At 37.5% G+C, this 25,309-nt stretch overlaps 1 protein-coding gene across 7 annotated transcripts in view; it reads left to right on the forward strand.

Moving 5' to 3' along the window:
• The window catches only part of SRBD1 (S1 RNA binding domain 1), a 142,847-nt gene that overhangs the window by 26,315 nt on the left and 91,223 nt on the right, over window positions 1–25,309 (forward strand). For all 7 annotated transcript variants that reach the window (XM_068939627.1, XM_068939629.1, XM_068939632.1 and 4 more), the window contains exons 13-16: window positions 3,844–3,951; window positions 11,274–11,431; window positions 12,672–12,762; window positions 13,986–14,093. In XM_068939627.1, coding sequence (XP_068795728.1) covers window positions 3,844–3,951; window positions 11,274–11,431; window positions 12,672–12,762; window positions 13,986–14,093 — 465 coding nt within the window. The remainder of the gene's footprint in view (window positions 1–3,843; window positions 3,952–11,273; window positions 11,432–12,671; window positions 12,763–13,985; window positions 14,094–25,309) is intronic.

Here is a 25,309-nt window from a genome sequence, read left to right on the forward strand (position 1 = left end):
TAGGACACTTCCCCCCCAAAATCCCAAATCTCCAAATTCCCCTCCCCCCCCCCGAAATCTATATTCTGTAAGCAAGAAATATCCATCACTCTTGCTTTTACTGCGTCCATAACAGAATTTGGAAGCACTATAGGCCACATCTATTGGAACAGCTTGTCAGTGCTACACAAATGAAAGTAGGATGTAAATTGAGATATTTTTGGTTGATTAAGCTTATATGAGTCATCCTCAGATAAAAAGAATATTGACTTTGGAAGTTGGACTATTTATTAATACTTAGCATTCATAAGGCTATATATGCTCATAGCTTTTAATAATTGGGGCAAATTTTCCTCCATTAAAAAATTTCAGAAGGAATCATTTTAGTACATCTTGATGCATTAACATCTATGACAAATTCTGATCTTGATCATTAAATGACTGACAGCAGGGTTATCAAATAGACAGGTATTTCCTACTGAGCTTGTATTCCGCTTTAGAAGCTTAGAAATGACTACCACACATTATTTTTATTGTATTGGCTTACTAGGTAGAACAGAAGGTTAAGAATGTTTGCTTGGGACAAGGAGTTCAGAGCTTGACAAAAGTGTTAACTAATTTACTGAAGGTCACGCACAAAATCAGTTGCAGAACCAAAAATATCACGTAGCTCTAGAGTTTGGCCAGTATGCTAGCCACAAGACAGTGTCACCTATTGCCTATTGAATTAGTAAAGAATATGCTGACATTTAATTGTTCTCTTGAGGAATTTTTTTTAGCGTGAAATGCCAGTGAATGGAAAATGGGTTTTGAGGCCTAGAATTCTTCGTTGTTGTGTTGAGCTCCATGTAGCCACCTTCTAAGACGACTTGTATTTTCCTTGCAAGATCAGTATGTTTTTTGTGCCTATAGTAGCATTTGTATTTTCTTGAAATTCAGGATTGTGCAGAAAACTCAGGAGGAGTACATATCCTTAAACCTGACACTGCAGATAGGGGTCGAATCTAATTTTTTTCTGGAAAATGGCATCCCTGTGGTTTGACAGCATGCATAATTCTGTTAGCACTAGGAGTGCTCCTGTCCTGAAGATGTAATCATGAACTGGGGCATGGGAAAAAAAAAAAACCACAATGAGAAACAGCCAGAAGAGTTACCACTTGGCTGGTTTTGAGAGTAAAGACAACTTGGAGTTCATCCTTTGGAAGAGAGGTGAATTTTCCAAAGGGGGATTACGTCCTAAAAAATGACTTCACAGCAGCTTCCAGACAAAATTCTCAGATTCTGTGTAAAGTCCATATCATAAGGTTTTAAAGGAATGCTCTGTGCGTAGTTAGCAGTTTGGTATAACTTTCATATAATGCGTTGGAGGAGAACAAATTCAAGCTCTGCTTTATGCAATTCAGGTCTAAAAGACTAGCGGTACTCTTTCTGAAACTGTCATTAATTAATACTAGTTGTTCGTAATCCGAGCTGCATTCATTCTGTTGAAGATGTATAATGCAATACACCCTTTGAGATGGATTAGTAAACAAAGCCACTTAGGTTTATCATGGTCCATATTCTGAGCATGTGTTCAAAGAGGGCTGATGAGCATGGTAAGGTGATAGTATTTTTATGGAGCTTTTCCAAATAGGGTTTCATTTAAAGCATTTTAGAAGTTAGTTCTTTGTTAAATAATCAATGAAAATTTTGTCTTAGGGAGAAGTTTAACTAGGCTTAGATGATCTTTAAAGGCATACAGACATGCTTGTGCTTTTTTTTTTCCACAACAGTGTGGATTTTTCTCTTTCCTCATAAAGTTTTATGTATTAAAAATACAGTACTTCCTATCAATTGAATGTACTATTTGGATATTCTTGGTTTTGTGACATGCCTAGAATTGGTTTTGTAGAAATTTTAGGATTTCTAATAGGATTTTGCCTGAATCATTTAGTTGTGTGTAGGCAGATAGTAAAAATATCTGCCGTGTTAACTACTTGCTGAGAAAAGGTTTACTGACTAGCTTTAGTGGATGGAAGAGAGAGGAGAACAGCTTTCCAAATTCATTCCTATCTGTACTGAGGATACTTTCTTGGGGAATTTAGTCATATTTACCACCTGTAAAACTTTCATGTTTATAGGACTGGATAGCAATAAGGGGAATTAAAGCCTTTGCCAGTTTTAATATGTATGGAAAAAGTCTCCAGTTAAAATAGGTATAGTAGAACAATTAGGAAAAGCTCTTAGCAAAGTGATGAGGTCATGTGGCTAAGCACTCAAAACTCTGGAAGTTATAAAACTAAATGGTAAGCTTGATTCTGCTCCCATGTCTATATGCATTAATGCAGTGTTGACTTGATCACGCATTTCTCAACTGTTATATATGCAGACGCTTACAAAAGTAAAAGCTGTTTCAGGAAATTGTAGATCCCCTTAAACAACTGAAAAGCTGTCTGGGTAGGAGCAGTTTAGGATTTGCAGTATTTCTGAGTTGAGTATAAGTAAACGAGCCAAGAGTGAAATTCAGTCCTGTTTTTGCCTAGGCCTGCACCTGGGCACATTTTCGGATGGCCATAATTCTATCATGTTGCATTTTTAAAAAGCCATACAGAAGTTATCCAGACAGCTTAAAAAAAAAGGGGGGGGGGGGGGGGAGGAAAAAGCAAACACACCCACACCCCACACCTCTGTGTGTGTGTATGTATGTATGTATATCACTGAGGCATGGAAAAAAGACATCAAATTTAAAAAAAATGAATGTTATCAATATTTTAAAAAGAAACATAAACAAACACCTGGATTGTAGTAGAAAATGTTTGTAGTCTATTTGAGTACAATATATCTGGCTGTCTTCCTTTCATCCCGCAACCCTTCTCACTGGATAGACAGTCTCAGTTATTCAGGTGTAGTTGTTTATGGAATTTTTTTTTCCATAGTGACATTGACAAAAACAAAAAGGCTAATGGGGAAAATAATCTGACGTCATTCTGCAAGAATTCTGCAAGAATGACGTCAGTGGCGTTGTTCTGACTCCATTTCTTCTACGTTTTAGGGAGCTTTGAAACTGAGATGCCTTTTAGGACAAAATTTGAAGTAAACATTGTTGCGGCCCTGACCACTGTGCATGTTCTTCTTAAAGAAGGGAATGCTCAAAAGACTTTGGCTTAGAAAATGCTGGGTTTTCTTGCCATTTTTGGTTTTGTTTTGCCTTTTCCTAGAATATTATTTATACTTTAAATATAAAGTACTTTGAACAAGTACTGCTGCAAAATTGGTAGGTTTTATTGTCAGTTTGAATAGAGACACTCAAAGCATTCAAAATGAAATTTGAATTGTGTTCCAATAGTTAGCATTATTTTAGCACTTGAATTTCTATCTGAGCACAGATGTCTTACATCAATAGCTCTTTAGTGACATTGGTAAAGGATGTTTAGTCATTTTTTAGGTGTCAAGGAATAGAAAATAAGACAATTGTAATGATAACATGGAACCAACTTCTTCATTCAGTTGTGATAAGTTTTGGCTTCTCTAAGTGAAGAGTAAGATTTAATTCATTTTTCTTATATTTTCTATAAAATATAAAACATGATTTGAAATCTAATATCTAAAAAAAAGGTAGGTCTTGTACCTAGTCTGACAGTATAACATGAACCACACTAGTGTCTGGTTCTGTTCACAATTGTAGCTATGACTTCATTGCGTAAAAGCTGTAGTAATTCTGCTATTTATGGAGTGTTACTTTGTAATACACAATGTAGAAGACTTTTTTGGAAAATTCCCTTTTTATCTGAGTTTTTGCATATGTGCTGAAAACATATATATATATATATATATATATATATATATATATATATATATATATATATTTTTTCTATTGGTATACAGATGGAGACCAAAACACTTTGTAAAACCAGAGTTAATGAAGATACTACAGATTTCGGTAGAGGATGCATATAAGCGCCTTATATATCCTCTCCTTTGTAGAGAATTCAGGTAAGTGCAGGGTGAATGCTTATTTTCATACTATTGATTTCTTAAACCCTCTCTGCCTTTTATTAGGATCTTGTATTCATTTGAAAATATCAGTATGTTTTTGACAATGTGTGTTTTCAGAAGAAATGAACTGTATATTTTGGTGCTATAGATTTCATTTGTGGCCCTATCCGGTTTAAACTGAGGTAAAGAAATGATCTTGCTGTGAAGTCACAGAATAACAAATCTGTCTATTATTTTTAGGATATGTTCTTTTTACAGTCCTCTCTCCCCTGCCGCCTACTTTTTTGGCATTTCTTGCCAGGGACAAATACCTGACTTCTGGCTACTGAAGAAAAGATATTTATGAGTTTGTGTATTGCTGACAGTACATTTATCTATTAAAGTATAATTTAGAGCTGCGTTACCATAACAGAATTGCATCGTTATCCTCATATTAGCATTAACCATTATGGCACTGAGTTTTCCCAGGGTCTGCTCACGTCACTGCAAGAATGATGTCGGTGGCATTGTTCTGACTCCATTTCTTCTACCTATCTGAAAGGAACTGATAAAGCAACTGGTGTGGCTGGAAGTATGCCTTATATGGGTCATCTCCGTTTCGTGATAAATATAATAACGTTACTCTGATACTGTTCCATGGATATTGGCTCTAGAGAATTCCATAATCTTATTTCTAGTGATAATGAAGTAACAATGTCATCAGATGAAGTGTCACATGTGTTATGTTTAAAAATGTTCTAAATTTAAAGAAAATTTAAAGCTCAGTGTCAAATTAGCCTTAAATAGTGTATTTGCATGGTGAACATATGCTCCTTTATGAAATGATCAAATATGGCCGAAAATCTACTTTCTAAAAGCATTATCTTCTAATGAGGTTTTGTGTCAGGCTTAATTTGCATCTAAAGTTTTCTTTATGGCTGGAGCTATGACTCTGTCAAACCTGGTATCAAACTAGTCCCCTTGTGAGGAGAAAAAAGCTACCATTTATTGTTTATACTGACAGGGCTTCATCTGCATTAGTCAGATTTCTTTATATTATAACAAGATAGGAGCTTCTCCTTGTTCAGCTAGGTAGCCAGTGGCTTAGAAATTCTAGGATAAGAGGCTCCTGGAAAAGGATTTTGAGTATGTTCTTGATTTATTATATGGCTTTAGCCGAAACACTTCAAACCCTGTACTGAAAATATATCTTCTCTAAAACAGAAATAATACTGTTACGTTTCTTATGAGGAATTATTGCATAAGACCTAGCTTAATTCCTTTACATGCTCTGAGGGAGCATGTTTTCTCTTGAGGGACGTATGGATGAGTCTTCAATTAAACGTCAAAAGGAACATGCAGTACTATAAAACTAGCCCTAAAACTTGCCTGGTAGCTGTGCTGTAATACGGCAGCACTTCCTCTGTTTCATACCAAAAGCTGAGAGCGGAAAAGTAGCAAGGTCTTCCTCTGAGAGAACAGCCAGCCAAAAGCACAGTCCTGCTATATCTTACATTTCTGTCTTGCCATTTTTTTTCCACCCCTCTGAATTAATCCTAGTATCAAAGGTGATATTAACTCTGCACCTTCTTAGGTAAGAAGGCCTTTTCTTTCCCACAAAACATGCGGCAAGGGCTTTGTGAGGCTGGCTAACAGTACTGATGGTGTGATTCTTCTCTTTGGAGTACGAGAGAAGCTCCCCAAAGCGTTAACGTATTTGTTTCAGGCAAAGCTTCCTGTTACCTGACCTAAATTTCAAAATCTGTTTTGAGGGAGTTCAAATGGAGTTTATCAGAGACCTGGTTTCTTGGATCAGAAATGTTGAAACGACTTGTGTTAGTTATTCAGGCTATTAGGTATCTAAAATCAGCAATCACGTTCTGAAATATATTTGTTGTATAACTTATTGCTCATCTGAAAAATACCTGCCTGGCTGCACTCTTGTGTTTCTGTTCAGCTGAAGAGTTGTTTTCCTGGCACTTGTTTTCGTGAGTGTGGTTGGCTGGGCACTTTTCCCCTCTGAAAGGAAGTGACAGCTAAAATTTTGAACGGCAGATACTTCTAATGGCTTTTAGGTTGCTTCACTACAATATGTTGTGTTTGTGCATTACTTTGCAAGCGTGATTGCTTCAACTCACTTGACTAGTCTTCACCTTGTGGTGAAGCTGGTTTTCGCTTTCGTGAATTTTGGAGATTTTGAAGGTGCTGATATCGCTCTTTTCTGTGACCTTAGTATATGTAGTACATGTTCCCTAACTGAGGGGAAATACTGTATCCACTGTTTGGCCAAAATACTGCACATCTCATGACAGAGAGTTCAAGTGTTGGCTTCTGTCAAATGCCTGTGAAAGCAGTTGTCATTCCTAGGCTTCTAGGAATCAAACTCTTTTAGAGAGAAGACTTGCCTTTTTAGTGGTATTTGGCAGCATCAGGAATAAGGGAAATGTAGTGTAAGCGTTCTTCAAGCTTCTTTTCTTACGTTTTTGCTTCATGGTTCCTATCACAGGTCTTTTTTCGCCAACACCTTTTAATTTCTTCTAATCCAATTTTTAAAAATGAGGAGCGTTCTGTATAACACTGAGGGGTTGTTGCAGTGGTAGATTATTGCAGTTTTCTGGGGTTTTTTTGTTTGTTTTGTTTGTTTTTCAGTCCTTCCTCCCTTCCTTCCTGGCTATAGCTCACAAATGAAAAGAATACAAAGCTCAAATGAAAAGAAAACAAGCTTGCTGCCTGTTCTGGGGAGTGGAGTCTGCTTATGTTTTACTCTTTGTGATAACTTGGCATGATGGGCAGTATCTAGTGCAGAAAAGCCCAGGAACTGAATGATGTGGGATGAGCCCTGAAACAGATCTCCTATGGAGAGGAATGCAGAACACCTGCCAGTAGTATTCCTGGCCCATGACCGCTTAACCTTTAGCCTTCTTTTATCCTTTTTCCCCTCCCAACAGAAGCTGTTTCTTAGGAGTATTAGCAAGGGCTGCTAAAGTACTTAATATCTACTTTTAGCATTAGTATTTCCAGTCCCTTCCCTCCTTTTTTAATTATTAAATGTTGGAGCAGAAAGTTTCCAAGAGTGTGTTGAAAATTCTGGTGATCAAAAGGATAAAACTTGCCAGCAAGACAGTTACCTTATTTATTGTTTAATTTCCTTTCTTCCACTCTCTGCCGGATACCATCATTTCTTGTATCTGGTATAATAATGTCCAGTGTTGCTTTTGGCACTTTGAAATACATTTTATTTTGTTGCAGTACTGCATGGAATAATTCCATCAGGATTTGATACAAGTGATGTGGCGTGGACATATATTTTTTTTAATGGATAATCCTTTCCTAATTTTCCACGCTTCCTCAAAGGAAATACTTTATTTTCTGTCTTCAGAGACACAAACATTTCTCTGTATATCTTGTTTCGCACCTGAAGCTAGTTTGCAGACATTTTTCCATGGAAAGGATTGCCTCTGAGATTGTATATGGAAGTGGGGAGTTCTAAAGCTCGGTTTGAAAACTGAAGCTTCTAGCAGAGAATACAGAAGCTAATAGGTCCTGATTAGGTTATTTGTTTTTATTGAAATATATCTGTTAGTGATCTGATTCCTGAGTGCTTCTGAGATTTTAAGGGAAAGACTTGAAATTGTGACTTCGTCAGTGTGTTTCATAACATAGTCTCTGAGTGGTGTGGAGCTTTTTTGTTTTGCAAAAAAATCATCATTCTTATGTTTAAAGAGGAGGACCACTATCCTCCCCTGCCTTATATCTCCGTCATATTAATGAGAATCGTCAGAAATTGGAAAGACACAAAGCTGGGCATCTTTCCATCTGGATGAAGCCAATGGTGCACTGAAAAAGAAAAGGATATTACATTGTCCAAAGTAGCTTGATATTTGTTCAAGTATCGAATGACTATCCAAAACTTAGACTTAAGGGCCGGTTCTTGGGACAGTAGATCATGTCATAGATACAAGTGTTGAGTGAGAGGCAGTTAGAGAGAAAAGAGAGGTCTATATTTGAAATTAAAAAGACAGGATATTATGTAATAGAAAGGACGTTCATTATGTTCTCCCCGTGCACCTGGTGCTTTCAGTAACATTTCCTGTTGCTATAAAAGTGTCTGTATATCCATGCCAATTTTAAACATGCCTTCCATAAGGTGCACAGAACTAATGACGTGTTTAGGGGCAAATTTAATTCCTGTGCAAGACCCCCTTCACAGGTGGACTGATGTGAATTTGCAGTGTGGGAGAACTTGGCCTGTGGCCATAGGGAGCCCATATTTCTGGGATAGATGAAAGGCAGAATTTGGGCTCTGTACAAAGTCTCCAGTCCAAGAGCATTCAACCATTCTTGGTTGCAGGCCACTTACAAACGTCGTTTCCATATACATGCTGCTGGTTGAACCTCTGTTGTGCATATGTGTGGAAGATCCATATGACTGTGACGCTTAAGTATTTGCTTTAGTCTTTTCTGGTCTCTCACAAGTGATATCAAATTGTTATGCTAACTGCATGGGCTAGAATTTAACCAACCACCTCCAGTTCATATCTCTGGACTCTCTGTGGAAGATGGTGGTTTTGTGATTTGGATAGTTTTTATTTAATACTTTAAGAATGGGGCAGACTGTGATGCGTTACAGAAGGATGCTGCAAAACTGGATGACCAAGCAATGAAATGGCAACTGAAATTCAGTGGAGATAACCTGTAAAGTGATGCTTGTGGGGAAACATAATTCTCTTTTTACATGGAAAGCGATGAGCTCTGAGCTGCCCCACCACTCAGGAAAAATACTTTGGTGTTATGGAAGGTAGCTCCACAAAAGTGTTAGGTGCTCAAAAGATGAAATGTTAAGATTATTTAGGAAAGGAATGGAGACAAAACAGAACCAGTGCTATAGTCTGCCTGTATTTTGAATATTATGTGCCGTTCTGTTCCCCTCATCTCAAAAAAAGTATTAATACTAGAAAAGTCCCAGAGAAGGGGAAAAAGAGTAGTGAACAAGGTACGAAGTGGTTTCTGTGTGAAGAAGAGTTGACTAGGCTAGCAGTCTTAAGGTTGGAGAAGAGAAGACTTGTGTAATGAGTGGTATAAGGTTTCTAAGGATAAATTTTTTTACTATCTCTTCCAATAAAAAAAGGGCTCAGGGGTTCATCAAATGAAGTTAAGAGGAATCAGCTTCCAACCAAAAGGAGACAGTTATTCACATGATTGGTGATGGACCTGTAGAACTTTTGCTAAAGGACTCTGGATGTAAGAAATGCACATAGGTTCAGTGGGAGACTGGACGAAGAGTTGGGCAAGAGATCCATTGTGGGCTACTGAGACATGAGCCATGTCAAGCTTAGGAAATGTTCTGAGCTGAAAATAGTTGGAGGCTAGGATAAGATTATCGGACAGGTATGCTAGTGCTGTTACTCCTGTTCCCTAGAAAGCTGCTTATAGCCATGGTGGGAGACAAGATACTGGGAGAGAGGGACCACTTGTCTGGACTAGCACAGCTGAGTTCCCATATTCTTGTTTTTAGTGGTGGTGATATCCAGAGCATCTGCCCTTTCGTGCTGAGAGGACATTTGAATTTCTGTGGAGTCTTGCAATGCATGTTTACCCTTCATCATCTAACTCTAAATAATATCTTTGTTAATTTAGTACGCTCTGTACAGAAACAACATGGCAGGGGGATAAGGAGGATTCTTCCAGTTATGTGTGGAAAAGAGCAACTGACTGAGCATTAACAAGATACCATGAAACTGAAATTGAGCATACCTATGGGGCCGCGGGGAGTTTGGGACAGAGAGGGTGAAGGGGTCAGGTTTCTAATGTGCTACTTCTCCATATATGCTAAAGCCTGCTGCGGTTTTGCAGCCATTCTTCTGTTTGCTTGTTTCTTTAAAATATTTTTTCTTCTCCTTGACTGCTCTGACCTTCAGAATGGGCACAGTGGACTGGCTGTGAGGGAAGCTGTAGAATCAGCTGCATGTAAAATGCTGTCAAATTCACAGAACTTACTGAAGACAGCAAGCAGCCTGTCTTTCTGAACCCACAAGCTGCATACCAAAAATGTGAATGGCTAAGAAAGAGGTCAGAAGGACAGACCGTTTACCACAGGTTGGCAAGAGGATCTCTAGTCCACTTTACAAATGAGAGTTGATGAGGACTTACCAGATCCCTCTTTTCCACTGTGCAATGAGACAGAGCTAAGCTGGGTATATGACTCGATCCTTGGCACACTCAAGTCAAACTCTTAAATTCTCCCTCATCTGAAGATGTCCGCTCCTTTCAGTGATGGATAAAAGGAAAGGAGTGGTATGGATAGTGTTAAAGTTATATGGAGGCTGTTTCTGCTTGCCTAATTATTCTAGTTATTGACCATGGAGTGCAGTTGGAAATGGAAATGAGTATCTGCAAAAAAAAAAAAAACCAAAAAAAACAGATGATGGAGAATATTTGTATCCCATAACTTTTCTATTTTGCTTTCCTATATGAGAAGTCATACAATGACAAAAATACTTGTCCTTAGCAGTTGTTCTCTCACTGGCTACCTTTGACAAATAAGACATCGTGCGTCTTGTACACCTTCACTTAAGATGACTGTGATTTGTCTCACATAAACAAGAATGCATACTGCACAGTGTTAAAGCCATCCAAGTCAATCCTTGGTGCAGTGACTCACTTCCATCCTTTCTATTGAAAAATGTGGAAAGCAGAAAGATGGGGAATATTATGAACTTGTGAATTCTCAGGTTTGTGTTTTACCGAGCAAGCAGAATTATGCTCACAGAGTGACATCAGATCAACACAGTTCAGTTATGCCAGTTAAATGTGGAATTTGTAGACCAGACTAGATGTCTCGTGAGTCATAGAGTGTAAGCATTAATTGAGTAGACCTTTCCTTTTTCTCTCTAGTCCATTTCTGTCCTAAATGATCATCCCTCTTCTCCTGGGTTGTGATTTTTCTGTGGAACTGGGAAATTATGATGAATTCAACCCATGCCTTTCTCAAACCCAGTTTTCTTTGCAAGTAGATATAAGCTTTGATGGGAAACTGCTCTCCACCCAAAGTTATAATGAGTGGATGTTTCAATGAAAGTTGGTATGTGTACACGCTTTTATAAAACTTAGAAGTGTTTCTACTGTACTCGTAATATTGATCTACTCTCTTAGAACCAGAATGAGATGGTGATATAAAGATTCCTTTTTTTTAAAAGTGTCAGAAAATTCATTGAGAATGCAATATTTATTCAAACGTAATGAAGACCTAATTGGAAAACAACTTAGAACTTTGGAACTATTCAAAAGTGTGCTTGAAAGCTAAATGGAGGAAAAATGTTTTTTGCTTTCATCCTTCTAAGATCAAAGTTAACATCTGATGCAGAGAAAGAGTCTGTGATGATGTTTGGAAGAAATCTTCGGCAGTTGCTTCTGACCAGCCCTGTTAGGGGTCGTACTTTGATGGGAGTAGATCCTGGCTACAAACATGGCTGCAAGTTGGCTATTATTTCACCAACAAGTAAGTGTTAATTCTGAATATTCTTTTATTTTAAAAGGACTGTTAAATATATTCAATTACAGTAAAGGATAGTTGTTACAAAACCTGCTGTTTTATCATTCCTCCCCCCCCACCAAAAAAAGATTTTGTGTTTCCACACTTTCCACACGTCCTGTGATGCAAATTCCCTTCTTCAGGTATAAGGTTAGATTTCTTGTGTATGAAACCAAGTATCTCTTTTGGTATTTTTACTCTTCTCTGAAGTAGAAGTTAAAATTCTCTCTGCCTTCCTGAGTACAGCTTCAAATAATTGTACCTCTCAGCAGTTAGCAAGCACACCTGTCAATTTTTTTTTTTTATTGATTAACAAAAAACTTGAATTTAAATACTTGCTGTTACTTAGCATTTTTCCGTGGGTAGCATCTCAGACATCTGGACATTTCTTTAAATCAACTCCTTTCCTTTAGTCATATGTGTGTTAATGTGAGCAGTCAGAAAAGTTGTGTTTGCAGAACTTCTTTTAGGTTCAATTTTCAGACAGATATAGGACAAAGCTTTACCAATGTGCCCTAGTCTGATCTGGAGATACCTTTATATACCTATGAGAAAATGATGTGTTTTTCCCTCGTATTTTGTCTTTGCCTTGTCTTTGGGAATATGTCCACCCAGTAGGGAGGAAGGGAAGATTTGTCATTCTCATGTCCTGAAATGGTAATAAAGGTAAAATAAATAGTTATTAGCTTGCAATGACAGCTGAAACTTTACTGTACTGTGAGCTATCAATACCAGTTAATACAGAGTTGTTTCCAAATTTGATAGATGGAGTTACGGCAAAGCTGGCATTGGAGTTCTGGCTTCTGGATTGCGAGTCTAAACCTGAATTCCTAATTTTCATTTCTCTTTAATGGATCTATAAAATGTACAAGGCTATAGCAATAAGTCATTTTGAGTGAAATGCTGTTTTTCTCTCTGATAATATAATATGTTTTATTTGCTCAGTGTGACTAGATGCTCGTTATTTGTTACGTGGATATGTTTTCAAGGACCTAGAGAATGTATCAACTCAGTTTTGCTCTAGCAGCCAAAGTATTTCTGTCCTCCACCCAGCATAATTATTTTTATAATAAAAGGTAAAAGTGAAAGGGAAAGATGGCTTACTAAAGAGTTTTCTTTGTGAATCATCAAATTACTTTAGTAGTCCGGCAGGAAATAGCTTTTGGATCTCTATTTTTATCAATGGCTCTACCTTTCATTGTTCTAGGTCAGATACTGCATACTGATGTAGTCTACTTGCACTCTGGTCAAGGATTTCGTGAAGCTGAGAAGATAAAGAGGCATCTTCTACAATACAAGTATGCTAAGGAAACTTGCACTTATTATTCTTTCTTACTAAATCGCATAGAAATCCTCACTATATCAAGACCGGCCTTTGGGTGGAATCAGAGTTCTATCTATTTAACTGGAATTATTCTTTTTTTAATGTAGCTCAGGGCTTATTTTTCTTTCAGTCTGTGTTCATGCTTTTATGCTGTGTATCTGTTAGAAGCACGTGAAGTCAAGAATGGCTGTGACTAAAGCTGTGTGCTATGAATGTATCTCCATAAAACTCTGTCAGTTCGTTTAATTTTTAGGAGTAGAAATTAACATTCAGCTAAGGAATAAGTTTGGCCCCCCACCTCACATCCTTGTCCCGCTTTCCAAATAAAATCACTGACCAATGTTTACCTGTTTGGAAAGCCACATTTAGTTTCCAGAAGAATTGTATTAAGCAAAAGAAATCCTGCCCAGATAGACTTCCGGACTGACTCAAAAATGAGGACAGCATGATTACAGGGTTATTGTAGTAAGCTGTTTTGGGATCCCCTGTGGACAGACACCTGGTCCACTGAATCAGCCGCTGAACTGCCACTGTGTATAGTTTGGTTTGTCTTGAAGCATTAGATTGTCTTTAAACATGGTGGTTTGGTGACTGACTGGCTGTGGTGGCATTCAGAGGGAGTAACCTTGCAAGCTGTTGCAAACTATGATGTTCCTATTAAGAAACTGAAATTCTGATTGCTTGGGCTTCTGCCCTTTTTTGTGACTTGTGATAGATGAAGGAAATACGAGGTTAAAAGGGTTTGAGGCCTGTGAATACATTATATTTCTTTTATGAATTTGAAGGATCATTTTTATTTTTTTATGCAAGTATTTTCACTGCTCAATTCCATCACAAATGAGTGAAAATTTTACCTCATCTCTCGACCTGTCATGCTGAAGTCCGGTTACACGCAATGTGATATCACTAGTCTTACAAGTCTTGCAACCTTCTTTTTCCCCTATTGTGCCTTATGGAGGGTGGTGGTTGTTATTTTTATCAGCCTGCGTTCCGGTAAAGATGCCAATCTTTGTGAGGTTCCAGGATCTTCCTGAGGCATGTGTTCTATTAAACATAGGCCTTGTATTATGCAAAATAATTATACGTCAAAATTGTTGTGCATCAAAAACTGTCTATAAGAAAAACTTAAAAGAATAATTAAGAATAACTATTCTTTTTTATGTTTTTATTTTATTTTTCTATTTACCCTGTGCAAAGTTGTAGCACTATTGTGATTGGCAATGGTACGGCCTGCAGAGAAACAGAAGCTTACTTTGCTGACTTAATTATGAAGAAATATTTTGCACCATTGGATGTCGTTTACTGGTAAGATCACTTTGCTTGCTGTGATGATAATCTCTTCACATTTTAACTTAACAGGCATTTTTAAATGTAACTTTTAAAGCGGTTCTTTCTGTCATCTCATCTTCTTTTTCTGCTGAGTCAAGCTGACTTATTCTTCTAGCCAAGAGAAAATGGCTGTAGCTCTTTGGAGCAAGAAGGTAGTTCTCTGAGTCAGTAAGAGACACTCGGCACTCAGTGAAGCTCCTCTTCTTGAAGCTCGCTCTGTTGCCATTAGCATTGTAACAGTGTCTGCCAGCCTCGCAGCTTAAACTATGCCAAGGACTTGTGTTTGGCACTGTGTGTCTAGCTTCCTGATCAATGAGGTTTAAATGCAAACGTTAATGCTCCTGTTGTCTGACTATGGTACGAAATGCTTGCTAATACTCTGGATACAAAGAGGTCTGCGAGTAAATATTTTGTTGATACCCAGTAGAGAGTAGTAAAGGTATTTATCCTGCTACAGCTTCAAATTTTATCCGTTAGTTTGTCTAACTCAAACTAAACTATTCTGTTTTTGGTTTGAATGGTAGCTATCCTATAGTGCTTTCTTTTCCGCCATGCAGAAATGCTCTTAGTTTTTTATTCACAGTTAAGTTTTTTTTTTTTCTTTAATTTTTTTTGCGAGTTAAATCTTGGATTTATGTCAGCCCTTTTAACACTTAAGTATGAGCTTAAAAACATAAGTAATCTTTGCTAAATATGGAGAAGCTAGTATAGAATTATCATTTGAACAGTAGGTCACAGCAGGCTTATATTGCAAGGTCACTACTACACCTTTTGAGGGAACCCTGAAACATGAAATGGTAATCTTTAAAAATGTTTTGATGATGCAAGAGTGCACGCCCTGTGTGACTGACAGTTCAGTTTCCACATATGAAATCTTCCCTTGAATACTTTATTTTCTCATGATAGAGAAAATGTGAGGGCTTTGTTTACCTATAGATTGAATAGAGCTCTTTAATCGGTTTTGTGGAAACCTGTGGTATACTTTTGGATCAAATGATCTGTATAAATTGTTGGTTTTCATTTAAAGTCTATAAGAAACCAATTTAAGTAACATTGGAATAATTCATTCTTAAAGAAGATCTGCTTCAGGAGGTTGCAGCACTAAGCAAATGGGTTTACAAATGAGTTCGGTCTTTGAACTGTTTTTTAAAAAAAAAAAAAGGGAAGAAAGTACATAAGTGCAACTGCATTCTATTACCATTTAACACTGTACCATTTTCCAAGCATTCAGCCTCTCACACTGAGCAGCATGAAGGCAGAAATCCTTGCCCAGTGGAATTGAACTCAGTTCATTGCTATATGCAGATTTCGGAGAATTGCCAATCGTGTTTAAGTTTATATGCCTTTTTCTTAAAAGGACCCCAGATAAAGTTGCCTGGCGGACGAGGCTAGATTGTTTTATAGGTCTTTAAAAACAAAATCCCAATCAATGTTTTAAGCTGTCATTCAAAAGAGATGGCTGATAGCTTTAGCTTATTTAGCTTCTTTTGCAAATAAAGCTTGCAAGATGATACTTCTTAAATTTATTGTTAAAAGTGGAGATAGGGATCAGAAGTGATTTTTCTAAAAAACAAAACAAAAAAACCCAAGCAAACAAACAAAAACCCCCCAAAAACTTGTCTATTATATGGAGCTTGCATCATGCATTTTCAAGCAAATGTGAAACTAGAGTATGCAAGTAGGTAGATATAAGTGTGTACAGTTGATGCACTGTACAGTGTAATGAACGTTAATGACCATAACCAGCTGAACACTTAGTTGATTGTATGTGTGTACTAAAATTCAATGCAAATGAATTTTTTTTGACACATGCTGAAATTCACTCAAATGTTAGTCCTGTAGAAGTATTTCAGAATTGTACATGAAGATATTCCTGACTTCAGTACTGGACTCCAGTGAACACTTAACCACAGACTTGAGTGAGAGCACTATTTCGCCTTTTTTTTTCTTTATTCCCCCCCTGTCCGCTCTGGTTGTGTAACAAGAATGAAATTAACTGATTCTACCCTTTAAAATTGAGAGATTTTAGAAAACAATTTTCTTCATCGAAGCCCGATAAGTTTGTCTCTTAAGAACATTATGATACTTTATTTGACATTTGTTATCAATAAATCAATTATAAATTATCAGTCATTTATTTGATAGCTATTATTTTATCACAATATTTTATTTGATCATCACTTTGTGTTTTTCTAGTACTAATAAGTATGTAAAAGACAAGCTAAGAAAATAAGCCCTCAGTAATGACAACTACATACTACCTACAGTTTTACTGAACTTTTCTGACAAGAAGACAAATCGGTGAAGACAATGATAGGAAATGAGGCATATGGCACACTTTTTTTCTTCTTTTTTGCGGCTTTAAAACTCTCCGGACTCAGTTTGACAGTTTTTGATTTAAAGCAAATGTTTTTCAATATTTTTATAACCAACACACTTTCAGATACCTACATCCAACCTAAATAACTGCAGGAATTTTTTTTTTTTCTAATGTAGTTTCCCTTGTAGAGCTATGTTTATTGACTTAGATTAGGACTGGATTAGAGCCCAGAGACAGTCATATCTGGTCTTTAGGTTTTTTGTTACAAATCAGTTTCTGTTACAAAGTTCAATAAATATTCTTGATTATTTATGTTAGTTCTATTGTGAGTTCATGCCAAAGATACAATGTATTATAACCAAAACAGATGTTCTGTTTTAGACAAGTGTATTTGTTTTAACAGAACCAGAAATGTAAATGAAACAACAGTGTGTTCAGCATTAACATGGCAGATGATGAACTTTTAGGATTTCATTGGCCTTTTTGGATTAAATTAAAATACTGAAAAAATTCAGGAATCTTGTTCCACATTTGGATCACTGCAACTGTTTTTTTTTTTGACTGCTGTCAATTTTACGTGTCTTGGGACTGAAAACTGTCTGAATGATGGGTGAGCTATGCTAGAGTAGGACAACGCAAACAACTCAGTCGTCATATTTAGAAAAATAAATTGTAATTTTTTTTGTCTGAATGTTTCCATTGTCGCAATACAAACGTTTTTGCTGGTCCAACTTTACTTACTTACTTGTTATATTAGTGCATACTTAGAATAAAGTATTTCAGCTCATATTGAAAAAGTTTGGTAGGTATTGTGAATTGCTGATGGTTTTAAATAAGCAGTAAAGTAAGAATGGAACCCGACAAGTGTATGCTTTTGGTTGTTTTCTGAGTGGCTTGGTGTTTCTTTTTGTTATGTTTAGTTTTAAACTTGATACAAAATCCTTTTCTATCACCTTCAGCAAAATATTTTCTATCTCTTGAGGCTTTATAAGCAATCTAATTAATAATTTACTGCTCTTTGAGTTCAAACACTTCTGTACTGTGACAAATTGGGGAAGATCTGTAGTGTCTTGTAAAGTTCTCATTTAGTTTTCTTTAATGTATAAATTGTCTGTTTTAGAATACTTAGAAATGTTCTGCTGAGGTAGAATAGGACCTGTTAATACCTTTTGAAGTTGGAGTTCGGTGGTGAGAAATTGATTTGGAAATGTTTATTCTACAGGATTTTTGGTCCTTTTGTGTTTTATAGGTGTCTGCACATGCTTTAAATATCCCTTTCAATTTTAATATGTTTTATGTTGTTGAATATCTACATTATACGCTCTCAGCTTTAACAAATGCCACTTTCAAGTTCTATGCCTCTACATTTCTAATGTTACACTAGCTTAATTCCCATTACTTTTCTGCTTCATAGCACTCACAGTTTGAAAGGGACCTAACATTCGGGTTCACATTATGATAATTAGGTTTCAAAGCAGTGTAGGGGGATTAAGATGTCTGAAGTCTAGTGCCGAATAAAGTTCAGAACTACTTGTAAAACTTGTTTGAGTGGTTAACAGAAGTGGTTTTATTTATTCAGTGCTCATGCAGCATTAATCCGTATTTCATCAGGTACCCACAGTGCTGTAACTCTAGATATGACCTTGGGACTTAATTTACCCCATCTCAGTTTTCCTTATTAATGTGCCATGAAAGAGGTACATGAAAGATAGCCAACATCAAAGCACCTTTTCAAATAAAGTGGTTGATATGAATCCTCTGGTATTTAACACTGTCTGTCAAATGTTTCAGCTGGTTTGCATCCTTTTACAAGCCGTTGCTTGCTGCATTAATGCAGTTGTTTCAAGTCTGCTGAGACTCCAAAGCGGGGGTAGGGATATGAGAAACTTTATTCCTATTTCATTTTGATTATATTTACTTTAAGTTGTTTTTTTGGTCTGTTAGGCAATATAGCAATATCGATGACACATTTATTACCTGCATCTACACATCTTAAGTCATTAGATGTCTAATATAGAACGTAGAAAATAGATTGCAAAATTTTTGCCAATGGAATACATATTCCACAGAAACAATCCACGTGTCTGAACTGTGCACTGAAGAACCTCCTTTGTTTGGCTTTCATTTCTTTCAAGCTTTAATGAAGTCATGAGAAGTTCTAAACGACAAAGAAATAATTTATTGAGGAACAGATTAAAATGTTTGTGAAGAGGATATAATCAGTAAAAATATTTAAAACAATATACTGCTATCCAGTGAAACTGTCTTTTGTCCCTTACAAGTAAATTATCCATTGTAATTATTTATCAAAACTGCATAAAAACCTCATAGTCAAGTTCATTTCAAACGAACAATCATTTTGTGTTTACATTTGAGACTGTCCTGTAAATTGGAATTTTACTTTGCATAGAGACTTTCTCCTCTTGCTACACTTGATTATTCTTAAGTTTTCGTAGTAATTAATCTGAATATGTTCAGCACATTATGGACCGTAACAAGTGGCAGCGTTCAAAATGGTATCTGAGGCTTGTTCCTGTTACAACCACAAACTGGCATCTAAATTGAGCTGAATCCATGCTATGTTCAAAAGGGAAATTCAGAAGTCCTCTTAGACCCTGAAGTAGTCCAGGAAAGGAAAGATTTATTTTTCTCCTAGCTATGTTGCTTATTATAGAAGTTTACTGTAGGCAGTAGTACAATCTTTAACCATTTTCTGAGTTTTTTCAGAGGAAAATAACAGGGAAGCAATGAAGAAACGCAAAAATGACATAGGTGAAATAGATGGTAATTTCTGACTTGTATGGCATGAAATTGAAATTCTTGAAACGGACTTTAAAAGTAATACATTGAAGCTGTGAAATAGTCTTGATAGCAATGAAGGTAATAGGAATAATTGTGGAATAGGCTCTTATTTGAATTCTATTTCAGAGAAACAACTTTACTGTTTTTAAGATGAGAAAGCTCTCTATTTGGGAGTGTGTCAGTGCAGCTAAAGAGATTATCAGTTCCTTTAAGTGCAGAAAGGAGAAAGTTATATGTGGAGTCTAGACTTTAGCAATGTGAAATGCAGGCAGGGGGGAAAAAGTAACTAGTGAAAGAAATCTAAATCTAGAGGAGAAAAAGTCAGTTTTTCCAGATCACTACAACATGTCATTTGACTCAGATCCAGGACAATCTATGGGAAAACAGTTTTGGTGTGTTAGGGAGAATTATTCACACAACTTCCCTTCTTTTTTTTCCTTTCAAGAGAAAATTGTAGTAACAGTAGTATCAAGCAGTGATTTTGAAAGTTATGTATTTATTATGTGTAAATCTCATTAGACATTTTAAGATTGTTAAACACAAGAATTGCTTATATAAAATTAGGAAAAACTTTAGGACAAAAAGCTGTGAAGCACATAGCAGTATGTTCAAGGGCACCTTTGTTTACTCTTTAATTGGGAATGCACTAAATCTCAAATCCAGTCTTGCAAATCAGATAGTCAATGTGATAACTTTATCACAGTAATTCCCTGCCCAGATATATAGTTTTTTCTTTCTTTTTGTCTTATAGAGGGAGAAGTCATTGTCATATTCAGGGTTGCAAAATAACTTCTAATTTCAATTTTATTTTATGTTCCGCATTGAGTAGTAATTTGTACACAAGGGTGCTATTTCCTGGTAGAAATCTTTTGATATTTTCAGATAAATAAATAAAACATATGGTGCTTTTTAGATAATGAGCTAGTAGACATCTGCTATTGCTGTATAGCAAAAGTCAGGTGAAGAAGAGGAAGAAGCATATGAAAAAATATTTGCAAACAGAAGAACGAGAAAAAGTTGGAAAGCTAAAAGATAATTCAGAGGAGCCAGGCAACGAAAGATATCCAGCGAACAGCGCTAGCACTTCTGCACTGAGTCTGCCCATCGGGCCTTTGGCAGCAGTTATAGAATATATGTATTACTCAAGAGTACCTTCACGATGCAAGACTAGGCATTTCTTTCCCAAAACTCACTTGAGAGGAAAAAACCCCAAGGGATTACCTCACAGGTTAAAAATAAGCTCTTTATTTGAAAATGGAAGTTTTTAGGTTATTGTTATTTGATATGGTTACATCCTTTGGATATAACCTTTTCTGTGCTGTTTGGTCAACAACACACTGTTGTTTTCAGTTTCATTTTGAAGAAAGACTTCCATGCAGGGCTCGTATAGGCGAACCAGCATAACGTAAGGTGATACTGTTAACATACCAACCTCTCCCAGAATCATTGCTGTCATTACCTCTTCCTTCAGTCTGATGATCTTCTTTCTCTGAAGGGTACCCAAACCACCCTTCTTTGTGATGGCTGTCAGCTTGCTCGCATAGTTTCTGGAGTGTAGAGACATTGAAGGATGCGACTTATAAGTTGCTGTTTGTGTCTGAAGGGTTGCATAAGGGCCCTGTGCTGTGTATGCCAGCTTCTCAGAAGGAAAAGGCTTAGGACCTTTTTGTTAAGAGATGTGTAGGGAGTGGCCAAGGTCTCAGAATGCTTTGAGGAATGCAAAAAGCCTGAGAAATTGGATACTTGGTGGAAGAAACTGTGCAGAAGGAACCAAGGTACTGTCAGGGATTAAGGGGCAAGGCGTTTCCATGGTACTCCTCCTAGACAGAGGCCCTCAAATATGGTGTTTAGGAGTTTTGCAGCGTGCAGGACGAGCGTCTTGCAAAAAGCCACATGCACCTCTAGCTGTTTCCTACTCACATGGGAGCTCTCTTGAGCTGCTCATTCCTGTGCATTGTCTGCATGCAGCAGATTCTTTCAAGGGAATAGTTCCCCTGTCCTGTTCCTTTCTCTCCCCTAATTGTTTGTGAGATTGAATGGACAGTGTACGTGTCCAAGCTTAAAACTGGTGGGCACTTCAGCTGAAAAGTGTGACCTAATGACTAGGACTCCAGTTCCTTAGTCATCTTTGTGTACCTTTGCTGGACTTGCTCAAGTAAATCCATGTCTGTCTCACAGTGGGGAGCCCAAAACTGGGCCCAGCAATCCAGGTTTGGCCTCATAAATGCTGAGTGGAGGAGAAGGATCACCTCCTTTTGACCTGCTGGCAGTGCTCTGCCTGATGCAGCCCAGCATTGACTTTCTTTGCCACAAGGGCTCATTGCTGACTCATGGTCAACTTGCTATCTGCCAGGACCTCTAGGTCCTGCTCCACAAAGCTGCTTTCCAGCAAGTCTGCCCCAGTGCATACTGGGGAAAGGAGTTATTCCTCCGCAGGTGCAGGACTTGGCACTTTGCTTTGAACATCCTGAGTTTCCTCTCTGCCCATTTCTCCAGCCTGTTGAGTTTGCTCTGAATAGCAGTGCAACCATCTGGTTTACCAGCCCCTCCTCCCAGTTTTGTATCATCTGCAAACTTGCTGAAAGAGCACTTGGTCCTATCATGCAGATCATTAATGAAGATGTTAAACAGTATTGGACGCGGTATCGACCCTTGGGGGGCACCGCTAGTGACTGACCTCCAGCTAGACTTAGGATCATTGATCACAACCCTCTGAGCCAGGCAGTGCAGCAGGTTTTCTGTCCCCCTCACTGTCCACTTACCTACACCTTACTTCATCAGCTTGTCTATGAGGATGATCTAGAAGACAGTGTCAAAAGCCTTACTAAAGTTGAGATAACATCCGCTGCTTTCCCCTTATCCACCAAGTCAGTCAGCTCGTTGTAGAAGACTATCAGGTTGGTTAAGTATGTTTTCCCCTTTGTAAACCTGTGCTGACTGCTCCCAATCATCTTCATGCGTCTGGAAATGATACTAGGATTAGGTGCTCCATCACCTTCTTGGGGTCGAGGTAAGACTACCTGGAATGTAGTTCCCCATATTGTCCTTTTTGCACTCCTTGAAGATAGGAATGATACTTTCTTCTAGTCCTCAGAAATCTCTCCTGATCACCATGACCTTTCAAAGATAATCAAGAATGGCCTAGAAATGACACTGGCCAGCTTCCTCCACACTGGTGGGTGCATCCTGTCAGGTCCCATGGCCTCTTGTAGGCCCAGTTTTTTCAAATGGTGCCTAACCTGATCCTTCTCCACTGAGGGTAAGTCTTTCTTGCTCCAGACTTTCCCTCGGGTTCCAGGGGCCTGGGATTCCTGAGCACCGATCTTCCTGGTAAAGACTGAGGCGAAGACAGCATTCAATATCTTGGCCTTTTCTGTGCCTTTGGTCCCCATGGGCTCTGCAACGTTTAGCAGGGAGCCCACGTTTTCCCTAGCCTTCCTTTTGCTGCTTATGTACTTGTAGAAGCCTTTCTTGGTGCTCTTCATATCCCTTGCCAGATGGGCTTGGGCTTTCCTAACCCCACGCACACTGTCTCCAAATTCCTCCTGGGTTACCTAGCCTTGCTTCCATCTCTTGTACTCTTCCTTTTTATGTTTGAGTTTAGTCAGGAAACCTTCAGACACCTCTGCTTCTCTTTGTTGATGAAAATGAAATATGATCAGATTTGGATGTTACCTGCTCAAACGAAAGCCAAGAGTGGTTAGATAGTGACTAAACTGAACAATGGTGAATGTTTGCTTTTGATATATTTTTGATTTGCAGAGCATTGAAAACTTACTGGTGGAGGTGCAGAATTCGTGCTAGAGAAGTCTTTGCCTGTTGACAATGGGCTGGATTCCTTCTTCTTCCTTTGTAGTCCTCTTGGAAGGAGTATGTAAACTGCAGGTTGAAAACTACTGGGTTTAGACCTGAAAATAACAAAGAATAAGAAGACTCAGAAGCTTCATATTTAAGATAGGTGAAATTGTACATAGGAAATTCTCCCATTCATATATATTTGCAGAGCGTTCATCGCAGAAACTTGCCACATCTGTGTGCTTTACCCTTCTAGCCTTTGCCTAGCACAAAATAGCTTGGTTCCACACTAATACGGTATTGCCGTGCTAACAAAATCTTTAATACTTAAATGTGAATGTAAATTGAAACTATTAAAGTGTTAATTTAAGGTTTACCACAATGTTGTCTTTCCATCTAAAATAAGTAATGCTTTTGGTATTTGGGATATTATTGTATTATCTTCTTCATATTTGGAGGCATCAGAAACATGTGCTTGTGTGTATTTAAGTGATTTTGGTGTGAATTAGCTGTGACAATTGGTAAATTTTCACTAGGACTGATTAGGAAAATTCATTTAGGCTCTTCACTATGTAAAAAAACAAACAAACAAACAAAAAAAACAGGATTACTTATGGAGCCCTGTCAGGAGTTAATTTAAGCGGAGGCATCCAAATATATAGTGATTAATACTGATAGCATCCGGATTAAAATGACATAAATACATGATGTATTCTTTGATTTGTGAGGTACTAAGACTGAGTATTATTGTACAGTCTGACCTGGTTATATATATGGATAGTGCTTTGTCTTCAAGTAGACATTCTGTAGGGACATAATGGAAAGGTAAGCGTTTTTCCAGCTTTATGAGATTGCCAATAATATGTTTTTACTTAAGTTGAGATTCTGCCAAACTTCATACCTATTCATTTGTGAAACCACATTTGGTGTTCTGCATTTCAGCTCTTACTGGGCTGACTTTATTGTTGTGAGATGTGGTATATAGATTTATTTATTTATTTATTTGAATTTAAACTGTAGTTGATGATGATAGCAGAAGCTTAGGTTAGGTGGTTGGATTATATTAGGTTTTCTAACATTCTACATTACCCACCTTAATTTCAGTGACTTTTAACTGATAGATTTACCTTTGAGAGGAAACTTTGTATCCTGGATCTCTGTTAAGGAGTGTATATGTGTGGGTTGCATGTGTTTTTAAAGAATAATAGGAAATGGCTTAAAAAAAAACAAGGAGTGAGCATTTGTGCAAATACTGTTACTGATGGGGAAAAGTATTTCTTTTCCCTTTGAAGTATCAATGCTATTAAGTTATCTGGAAGAAATGAAAGCTTTCAGGCAGATCCAGAGATTGGATAGAAGCCTCCAACTCTCCCTCTGAAAATCTGTTCAAGTTTGTTTGAGTAGTAAACCGGAGGAAATTGACATTTGGACGGCTGCTAAAAAATTCTCTCAGTACCATGAGATCGACTATTACAAAACTCGGATAAAAAAGAAAAATAACTTTGATTTTAGGGAAATTTGAAAATTTAATTGCGTCTATGTCTGATAGCTTGAGAATCTTCCAGGACTGAAAAGGAAATACAATGTATCTGTCAATAGAGCAAGGGCTCTTTCCCCCTGCAGTTGCATGAAAATCTCGTTTCTACTTCTGATTTCAAGCTGTTGGCTTTGTTGGCTTTTAGAGACTGTTAACAGTGCAGATCTGAGTGCTACCCATGTTGCACCTCAAGTCAGACTAATTTTGTATGATGCGGAAATTGAGGCCTGTGACTGTCTGGACTCTTAACTTTTCTTATGAAGAAGGTGTATGGCAGTCTTACAAGCTTCGTGAATGGCATCGAAAGAAGCCACAGCAGCAGGAGATGCTTCAGCATACTTCTGATGTTTCCAGGGCACAAGAGGCAGAGAATATAGACGTGCTGTGTATCTCAAAAGGTCTTTGGGTAGGTTATTTCAGCTTGAAAAGGGATTAGCTTTAGATGACTGCAATGTCAGACATCTGTAACTGAAGGTGCCTATTGAGAATAATTCCTTCTTATAACTGGATTCCAGCAGTCTTGTCAATGATGAGTAAGTAGAGGGAATGAGAAATGATCCATTTGTCATAGTCCATGATACAGAGGCAAGAAACAGTATGTCTAGAAGTAGACATCACAAAGGACAAGCTATGTGAAGCACCTTCTTTGGTACCAGGCCTTCTAGCAGGAATAACAGAGAACAGAGAAGACAAAGAAGAATATAGTTGGAAGAGCATTTGGTTTTGTTAGCTGTTATG

The sequence above is a fragment of the Struthio camelus genome, chromosome 3 (assembly GCF_040807025.1).
Source record: "Struthio camelus isolate bStrCam1 chromosome 3, bStrCam1.hap1, whole genome shotgun sequence".
Classification (NCBI taxonomy): domain Eukaryota; kingdom Metazoa; phylum Chordata; class Aves; order Struthioniformes; family Struthionidae; genus Struthio; species Struthio camelus.